This window comes from Gastrolobium bilobum, unplaced genomic scaffold, assembly GCF_033153095.1.
Source record: "Gastrolobium bilobum isolate Gb01-03AN ecotype WA unplaced genomic scaffold, APGP_CSIRO_Gbil_v1 utg9367, whole genome shotgun sequence".
NCBI classification, from domain to species: domain Eukaryota; kingdom Viridiplantae; phylum Streptophyta; class Magnoliopsida; order Fabales; family Fabaceae; genus Gastrolobium; species Gastrolobium bilobum.
The window spans coordinates 316791-327226 of record NW_026897500.1 but is presented as its reverse complement, the minus strand read 5'-3'; the positions used below and the strand labels follow the sequence as shown (position 1 = coordinate 327226).

At 36.1% G+C, this 10436-nt stretch overlaps 1 protein-coding gene across 1 annotated transcript; it reads left to right on the top strand.

The window, feature by feature from the left end:
• The first annotated feature begins 814 nt into the window (after window positions 1-814).
• LOC133307449 (villin-3-like) lies at window positions 815-9643 on the top strand. The gene is made up of 4 exons (XM_061507958.1): window positions 815-915; window positions 7231-7489; window positions 8047-8261; window positions 9139-9643. The coding sequence occupies exons 1-4, from the start codon at window positions 913-915 to the stop codon at window positions 9250-9252; spliced, it is 591 nt and encodes a 196-aa protein (XP_061363942.1). The 5' UTR covers window positions 815-912; the 3' UTR covers window positions 9253-9643.
• Window positions 9644-10436: the final 793 nt, after the last annotated feature.

The following is a 10436-nucleotide window of genomic DNA, read 5'->3' as shown; positions in this document are numbered from 1 at the left end:
GGTGTGTAATAATGTGATACATAACGCAATGGTCCTACTTGTACTAATAATTAGGTCAAGAACTAGGGTATTATTACTAGTATAAGCGCAAGCCCACTAATATAATTAGACTACTAACCATAATTAAGGAAATAATTCTGGAAACATAATGAATGTGAAACTCCTCCGAAGATTGCTTCCTTAATTAGATGATTGATTGATTCCATAATATATTCCAAAGATATTCTAAGTTATTACATATATGTTAAGAAGATATGCTAAGATATTCTAATACATACCCATATTGTCACTTCTCTGCTTTAATATAATAGCTTTGTTTAAGATTGTGGTAAAGCCAAAAGCGAAGTACATATGACATGAGATATCAACTATCGAAGTTTCTGCATCTGATATAAGAACTGCAATCGATGTGGCTATGCAGAAAAGTTTTAGAATAAATCATAATTTTCAATTACTTATAGGAATGCCTTCTTTTCTCTCTTTAGTTAGCATTAGAGTTTAGGGATTTAATTATAAACTAAACCTCTAGATCTCATCTGGTATAATTAAAGAGTCACTTTTACCTCCATAGCCCTTTATACGATTCTTATCTTTCTAGTTAAATGGTTTGCCGCTCTTTTCAAGTTCAGTTAACAATATTTCCGAACATCTTTTCTTTTTCAATATTTCTTTTCGTTCTTAATTGTATATAACATGTCCCGATGTCAATACTGTTCGTGTTAAATATCATGTCTGAATTTGTTGTTGCAATATTTATTTTGTGTATGCCTCTATCTGCTCATAACAAGGCTTTGCTGATTCTGGTGATAGGAAAAGTCAAATGGGTCAAATCTAGGGGGACCAAGACAAAGAGCAGAAGCTTTGGCTGCCTTAAATTCAGCATTTAGTTCATCGTCTGGGAAAACGTCCAGTATGGTAAGGTTACTTGCTTATGAATGATTCACTAGCCTTTTTATTTTAAGATTTTGTTGTCAGTTACCTTTAAACCGAAAGCAGATTGCCCTGACTACGAGGGTATTACAAGGTATATAACCCAAGATTTGGATCCTTTGAAGTAAGGGGTGTACTTTGGAGAATAAAGTATAAGTCATAACCATTGATGGAAAACCAAGGGAGTGGATTCTCACATATGCACGATGATGGAACCCCTTTTTTATAAATCTGAAATTGCAGAAAATATAAAGGAAATATAGAAAATAAACCCCAAGAAAGCCTCAACTCCCCCTCAAACCAAATACCTAGGCTTAAGAGTTCCCTAGAGGTCTCTCATTTCCCCACTAACCACTTCTGAATACATGAATACCTCACACTCCCACACCCCTCCTTATATCCTATTATTTAGGAATATTCTAGAATAGTTTCCATAACCAACTAGCTAATTCACTAACTAACTTTGCATTGCTAAACTTGGGCCCACTAATCCTAGCCCATCAATACTCCTCATTCAAAATTCACCTTGTCCTCAAGGTGAGGAAGATGATAGGAGATGTAATTGAACATCCACCAGGATCCCATTGCTTGAAACAAATTCCCCTAATTATACTTGAAGCTGACACATTGCTTTTGTATCCAGTTGCGCCATTGCAATTTTTTGTGCCTTTGTTGTCTTCTAATGCTAAGTTTTCTTCCACATATTTGGGCACAAAATATGCTTTGTTTTCTTTTGCATTTTTGATCACTGAACAAGCTTCGTTTTCCTTGGACGTTCTGGCCATGCAATAAAGCCTAATTGAAGCATCATTAACCTCTTTGGGCCCATGCAGGTCTTGGACCATTATTAATTTCAGGACCCAATTATTAAATTTTATCACTACAAGTTTTGCTTGGTCCCATATACCTGCTGAAGTAATTTGAATTGATTGGATAAAGCCTATTTTGCTTCTTGTCAGCCACCACATCTTTTGGGCCAAGCCCAAAACGTTAAAATGGAAACCCATATGACAAAATTCCAAGTCTGCCCTTCCTCTCTTTCCATCTCCTTCAGCCCACTCAATCCCCATACGATGAGTGGTCCTATGCTTCCATTCGATCCCTCCCTCATCCAGCGGCCACTTCTGTTGCAAATTCTCAAGAATCAAACTGCCGTCTGTCGCTTGTGGACTTGCTGTCAACGACAGCAGTACAACCTTCTTCTTTATGCCGCTTTTACGTTGCTGATCTATCTCTTCTGCACCTTCATTTCCTTCTTCTTCTTCTTCCCTTTCTTTGGGTTGTCCCTGGTCAAGCACGTCTGACCAGCAGCATGTTTGCGTCAGTGATCTTCTCTGGTAAGCAGCAAAACCGATGGTCTGAAGTGCTTGTGTTGCCGCCCCTGTCTCCGTTCGTGGTCGTAGCCACAAGCGCGCAGTCTCCCTGTTAGTTCCAGATCTGTTCGCGCATGGTCTCCTTGTATCAGATCTGACTTCGTCTTCTTCTTCCTCTCCGTCTTCTTCATCTCCCTGCGCTTCTTTTCCTTTTTCTCCCATTTCTTCTGCATCTTCATTGTTGTTTCCTTGGCCTGCTCCTTCTTGGTTTCTTTCTTCTTCATTTTCTTCTTTCACTTCTTCGATTTCTACGATTTGGTTTTCAACCTCTGATTTTCCTTTTCCATCTCCATCTATTTCTTTTACTGCATTTTCATTTTCTTTTTCTTTTTCTTTTTCTTCTTTGTTGGTTGATGCTGTTGTGTCTTCATTTGCTTCTTCCTTTGCAATTTCAGCATCTTTTTCGATTATTTCTGCTCCTTCCTTTTCTGTTTTATCGATTCCTTCTTCTTCGTCGATTTTTTCTGCATCTTTGATTTCTTTTTCTTCAGCTTCTTCACCCTCTGTTCTTCCCTCGTCGTGCACTCCATCCAGAATTCGAATGTTGTAGCGCTGATCCATTACATCCTTGAGTCTCCGAATTGTTTTTTGCAATTGACGGATAACATCTTCCACTCCTCCCAATCTTTCTTCCCTCGCTCGATCCATGCTGCCTTTTGTGATTCTGTTTTTTTTTTTTTTTTTTTTGTCTGTGTGTATAGATCTGGATTAGAAGCACTCCCTAGATCGGAAATGCTCTGATACCAAATTGATGGAACCCCTTTTTTATAAATCTGAAATTGCAGAAAATATAAAGGAAATACAGAAAATAAACCCCAAGAAAGCCTCAACTCCCCCTCAAACCAAATACCTAGGCTTAAGAGTTCCCTAGAGGTCTCTCATTTCCCCACTAACCACTTCTGAATACATGCTTACCCTCAGAAAATTATAACAATGTATTTACTAAATCAAGAGATTACAAACACTAATTCAAGATAAAATGCAGAAATTAAACACCAAAAGACCTCACTCCCTCTCAAGCCAAATACCTAGGCCAAAGAGATCCCAAGAGATCCTTTCCCAAAATCCCCCCTCCAAATATTCTGAATACATGCTTACCCTCCCTACACACACAGCCTCCCTTTTATCCTATATTTTAGGAATATTCTAGAATAATTTCCCTAACAAACTAACTAATTCACTAACTTTTAAGCCCATAGCCCATCAATACTTCCCCTTTAAAATTCACCTTGTCCTCAAGGTGAGGGAAGAGGACACGTCATGTGAGAACTTCTACCGGGATCCCATTGTTTGAAGCACAGCCCATGACGTGATCTGTCTTGCAATTCTCGAATTCTTGCGCGATTGCCATTGCTAGCTGCACTCTCAACTGGTCGAACTTTTGTATAGCTAGAACTTGCTGCGGTAGGGTTTGATTTGGCCCCAATCTGATTTCTTGATGAATCTTGTCTAAGAGTTTGGGCAATATTAGTTTCGGGTCGTGGGTTATTTTGACCCGTTTGGCTACTAACAAATCTAGCCACATAAGACAAACCTCCTTTAATTGGGCCATTAGTTCCAATCAGCCCAATTGACAACCATTTAATTCCATTTCCTCCTAACCCATTCGTTTTGTGTTGGCCCATTTTGCCTGGCCCTTTGCATTCTGAATTATAACCCAGAGTGGGCTGTGTCTGAAAGTGGGTACTGGCCCCATTTGACAAAGCCACTAACAAGTGACCTTCAATTTCAGTCCCATATCCATAACTTGCCCAACCCGTTTCGGATCCGACCCGTGTCTTCTCCTGCTCCCTTTCTTCAACCTCTGTTCTTCTTTCTTCATCTCCATCTATTTCTTCTTTTTCTTCTTTCTCTACTTCTTCTGTTTCCTTGACCTTCGATTTCTCTATTTCTATTTTTTTTGTTTCTTCTATAATGTCATCTTCAGAGCTCCGCTCTGTCTTTACTTCGATCTCGTCTCCTTCTTCTATATCAGGTCCAATTTCAGTAAACCCACTTCGGCTCACCATAGTCATCGTCTTCCCCGTGACAATATTCTCTTCTTCAGTTCTCTGCGCAAGTGACATTACTTCTTCCATGCCATCCGCTCGATGCACCCAGATTGCAGCCTGTATTTCTTCATTCTTCTTCCCCTCTCCTTTCATGATTTGCTCCATCTCTAGTTTGGTTGTTGATTTCTTTTGCATTTCCTCCGTTTTTCTGTTTGGATTTGAGTCGCAATCTTTCTGTTCTGTTTTCTGTTCTTCTTTGTGTCGTTCTTTTTTTTCTCCTTATGTTTTTTCAGATCTGTCCCCTCTGTCTTCTTCATTTGTTTCTTCTTCTTTCAAGGTTTCTGACATCTGCGATTCTGTATCATCTACCAATAAAATTTCAGGTAAATATTTCTCAATAAACGCCTTCTCAAACTTCCTCCAGCTTGCTATAAGATTGAACCATTTCCAACTTTGATACCAGTTGAACGCACTTCCTCTGAGCCCTCTCACAGCTTCCTTGTATTTTTTATCTTCGTTGATTCCTTCGATCTGGAAATATTGTTCCAAATCGATCAACCATCCCCAAGCTTCGTAAGCTTCGCGATCTCCTCCTTCTCCAAAAAATTTTGGAACAACTGTGAATTTGTATTTCATTTTTTTTTTTCCAGATCTATGGCTCAAAGAGCACTCCCAGGATTGTAGTGCTTTGATACCAAATTGATGGAACGCAGAAAATTATAACAATGTATTTACTAAATCAAGAGATTACAAACTCTAATTCAAGATAAAATGTAGAAATTAAACACCAAAAGGCCTCACTCCCTCTCAAGCCAAATACCTAGGCCAAAGAGATCCCAAGAGATCCTTTCCTAAAACCCCCACTCCAAATATTCTGAATACATGCTTACCCTCCCTACACACACAGCCTCCCTTTTATCCTATATTTTAGGAATATTCTAGAATAATTTCCCTAACAAACTAACTAATTCACTAACTTTTAAGCCCATAGCCCATCACACGATTTGTTATATTGATGTTTGTATTTTATAAAATCCTAATCATTGTTTTTCTCATCAATGTTTATTAATTATGCACTTTACTCTATAAAGTGCACTACTCACTTTAGAGGATCTGAAACTTTTTTTTTTTTGGTAGAAGAGGATCTGAATACTTTAACCCATGCAGCATATTGTTTTGCTCCTTTCTTTTATGCTACATTTGGAGTTGAGGAATGAAAATCCATTCCATGTTTAATCTTCGAATTTGAGGATTCTCATGTTGTTAGCAGGAAAAATATTGAATGGCATTCATATTCTCAGTTTCATTCCACAAATTTATGGAATCACATTCCTCCACAAAGATGATATTGAGATTCAATATTTTTGTGGAGTAAGATTCCATATGTTTTTTTTCTTTCTAAAATGCCCTTCTTAAAGTTAAATTTGACATAATTTTTCAGATTTTCCACAATACCTAAAAATATATTGTGCCAATGTCATGAAGCATAAGGCCATGATAATAACATACTGTAAGGAAAGAAAAAAATAATATTAAAATTTCTTTTATTAAGTTGTAGAATCAACCTCGAATGTTGTTTTCAGCAAATACATATTGGTATATATGTATGTATGTATATGTATATGTATATATAAGGGCATATTGGTGAATGGAATATAATATAGAATGAACTCAAAACAAAGTGAATGACATGACTATAATAAAAATGAAAAACTTTTTCATTTTTATTAGGATCATTTACTTTTTCATTTTTATTAGTGTTATTTATGAAATTCACTTTATTTTGAGTTCATTCTATAATATTATACCATTCACCAAGCCGTGGAATCACTTTCTATGCCATTTTGTTTATCATATAAAATTATAGAGGTGGAATAGGACATTTTCATTTTTATTAGGGTTAGTTATGCCACTCACTTTATTTTGAGTTCATTCTATATTATATATCATTCACCAAGCTGCGGAATCACTTTCTATGCCATTTTGTTTATCATATGAAACTGTAGAAATGGAACAGGATTTGTGTCCAATTTACTATTTTCTTTTTCTTTCAATTCTATGGAATCCCATTCTTTGCACTAAACATAGGAAGTTTTTAATGTCAAATGGAAATATAGATTAGTTGGGTAGGCATATGTATTAGGTTCAGCTTTCTATTAAAAAAAATTAAAGAAGGAATACCAGATTTACATTGAATATAGAATCTCCAAATTCACTTTTAGACATCGAGAATTAAAAGATCCCACCTTGGGCTTCACTTGGAAAGTCAACTGATGCCATTGGGCCCTGAAAGCTAGAAATTCAATTAAGAATTTGAAGGTGTTTCCCCTGTAATTGAACCATAGGTTTAATTTTGGTGTCAATACAGCAATCTCTGCCAGTGAGATTGTTTTCCCCTGAAAATTGTATGTAATCCAGCTTTCAACTGAGAATGGATGCCTCTGCCAAGAAAAACATAGTTCTTAGGAGTTTAATATTTTACACCATCAAATCATCCAAGTTAACTAGCAAGGACTAAAGTAGTTATGCCATCGTCTTCAGTTAAAATATCTAGCTTTATCACCTCTACTATCCACTTGATGCCACATTACATTGGATCTTAGGGCCAAAAGAATAGTGCCTCTGCTTCATGTAGGCATTTATCGAGTTGGACAGATACAGTATTCACTTCTAGCATTCCCTTTATTCTGTAAATGGAAGTTAGTTTTCTCATTCCTTTTTCTCTGTGAATGGATCACAGAGAATAGATTCATACCCAAGTGGCTTTGTCATATTTAAGAGCGCTCATCTGTGTTGCATTCTGAAGATTGCTCCTTTATTTATTTACTTTTTTTTACGTACATTATTTCTTCTGTGTTTTTGTGTTGCTTTGGTAATGTGGTTTCCCTTTATTCAATTATAACCCCTGACCCAATTAATCCTCTGCACTTTCATAGGCTCAGGATAGATTAAATGGGTTAAACCAAGGAGGACCAAGACAAAGAGCCGAAGCTTTAGCTGCTTTAAACTCTGCATTTAATTCATCATCTGGGGCAAAGACGACTTCTCCTATGTCATCTGGAAAAAGTCAAGGATCACAAAGAGCAGCAGCGGTTGCTGCTCTTTCATCAGTTCTTACCGCTGAAAAGGGGAAAGATTCACCTGATGCTTCGCCTTTGGCAACCAGCAGTCCTTTAGAAGAAAGTAGCTTTACTGGTAAGAAATAATGTTCTCATAACCTAAGTGCATGTGGCATACACAGAATACCCCAACTGGTTCTCTGTGTGTCTATTTTTTGCACAAAATACCACAACAGGTTTGCTGGGTTAAATATTTCACAACACCTTACTACTATTTTTTTGTGTTTCTCTTTTAATAAGTAAGTAGATCCTTTTTGTTCGATTGTAGTTATAATATATTGTTGAATCATAATGACCTTGTTTTCCAATAAAGTACCAAAAGTGTTTTGACCTTGTTCAAATAAACTACCAAAAATGTTTTCCAAAAAAAAAATTAAACTACCAAAAGTGGAGATATAAGCAATGCATTGTACCGCAGTTTCGGAACACCTTGAAAACCCCTCGCCTTTTGAGATTTAAGAGAAGAAACACATACAGATTTATTAACTCTATATATGCTTTTTCTTTCCCTCCGGAGGATAATCTTTAAAGACAAATGTAATTGTTGCATTAAAAAGAAAATACTTGTTTTTTGTTTGTACTATTATTGCCGTGTGCTTCTGATCATTTTAAAAGTTGGAGTTCTTGTTGCAGAAGCTAAAAGTGAAAGTGCCTATTCTGAAATGGAAGAAGCTGCAGAAGCCAAGGAAACACAGGAACTTGCCCCTGAAAGTGGTAGCAATGGGGATTTGGAACCGAAACAAGAAAATGTGGAGGATGGAAATGATAGTCAAAGGACTTTCAGTTATGATCAATTAAAGACTAAATCTGGTAAAAATGTGTCTGGCATTGATCCTAAACGGAGAGAGGTTCGTCTTGCTTTGTATTGATTTGATATTATATTAATTTAGTTTGAAATATATATATATATATATGGAAAAATGTTTCTCCTGCCACAGGACATAAAGTTATATCCTGCAACCGCAAACCTATGTTGTTTTAAGGGATTAGGGAGTTAATGAAGGATATTTTAGGAATTTTGTTTGTTTCTTTGTTTTATATATATATATATATATATATATATATATATATATATGATCCTTTGACATTGACATCGAATCCTAACCATTGATTTGTGCCAATCAACAATTATCATTTATTGGGAATTAATGATCAATTAATAAGTTTGATTGGCAGAAATCAACGGTCAGGATTTGGTCTCAAATTTTAAAGTTTGACATCAGTGTCAAAGGATCCTGTCCTATATATATATATATATATATATATATATATATATATATAGAGGTAGGATTCTTTGACACCGGTGTCAAATTTGAAATTTGACACCTCATCTGAGAGCCGTTAGATAAAAAAATATTAACGGTGTCACATGCTCACAAATCAGAGCCATTGATCTTTTTTAATCTAACGGCTCTCAGATGAGGTGTCAAATTTCAAATTTGACACTGGTGTCAAAAGATCCTGCCTCTATATATATATATATATATATATATATATATATATATATATTTGAATTATTACAAAATCTTAAAACGGGACAAATTACAAGCGTCTCATGAATTTTCCCACCCCTCTAATTTCATTAAATCACCTTTTAATTGTATCCCATTTTGGGAGTTATTTGTAGTATTTCAAATTCTCGAGGCGCAGGTATATGATTTTCCTTATAAGTTCTATGCTTTGGATTGAGGTAACTTGTTTCTTTCTTCTCTACTTGTTGGACAGGCCTATTTGTCGGATGAAGAGTTCAAAACTGTATTTGGAATGGCAAAAGAAGCATTCTATAAATTACCAAGATGGAAGCAAGACATGCTGAAAAAGAAATTCGAATTGTTCTAAGACTTGATACAATCAGTAACATGTCTGCTTCTTTTAGCTACGCTTCCTTTCCTCAGTTATCTTGAAATGCACTTATCGGTTGGTTGGAAAGTGTGGTTTTATTGGTATACCATACAGCGTTGTGGTTTTGGCATATAATGGACGCAGTTGTGGTTAGTGTCCAAGTTTGAATGTGACACTGCATAGAGAGTGCTTTTTAGTTTCTCCTTTTAAATTGCTTCTGCAATGTTTGCATATTATAGATTTGTAGCAATGAAGACACTAGACAGTGGACAGGTCCAATTCTTTCATTTTGTCTACATATGTATTCTAATTACGTGGTTTTTTCCTTCTTGTTATTGGTTAGAAAGGAGGGTGTATATGTATTGTATTGCATTTTATACTGAATCCCAATATAATGCAAACCAAAAAAGAAGTTTGTTTGTTATTTTTTTACTTTGAATTATGTAAATGTTGTTATCTGCTCTCTTTTTTTGGTAAATAAAAGGCCTAAGCCCAAACAAACAAAAGAGAAAACAGACAGAAAGAACACCTAAGGACTACAAACCACCTCACGTGGTCTACAAACAGAAGCCAAATCTGCAAGCAACAAAAAATAAACACCAGAAGGAGGATCCCACCAAACTCTTTTATCAGGCTGCTCTTGATCATCAAGTAAAAAATTGGCCAACCAATCAGCAACAGTATTGCCTTCTCGAAATGTATGACGAAAAGAAACTGTCCAATCTTTCTGAATCCAAATCTGTATGTGAGATATCAGATGACACTCACGGATTGCTATACCATTCATGGATAGCAGAGTGATTACACTAGAAGAATCACTTTCAATCATCACATTGCGATAGCCTGAGCTCCAAGCTATATCCAAACCCCTAAGCACCCCTCATAAAATTCAGCTCTGAAAGCATTACAAATACCCAATTGATAAGCATAACCACCCAACCATCTCCCATCGGCATCCCTCATCACACCACCATAAGCAGCAGAACCAGGATTACCACGAGGAGCACAATCAGAATTGATTTTAATCATACCATAATCAGGAAACTGCCATGAAATATCCAAAACCATAGTTCTTTTTTTCACATATTGATTTGATTGAGTAGAGCAAGCATGTTGAATATCATCAACAAGATTTCTAATAAACCTTACTCTTCTATCAATAATCGAAGGCATTGTAGAGC

What these genes read in the sequence shown, in the direction of transcription:
- LOC133307449 (XM_061507958.1), top strand. An exon ending in AGAAGAAAGTAGCTTTACTG is followed by an intron (nt 7,490 to 8,046) that starts GTAAGAAATAAT and finishes TTCTTGTTGCAG; the next exon opens with AAGCTAAAAGTGAAAGTGCC. An exon ending in TTGATCCTAAACGGAGAGAG is followed by an intron (nt 8,262 to 9,138) that starts GTTCGTCTTGCT and finishes CTTGTTGGACAG; the next exon opens with GCCTATTTGTCGGATGAAGA.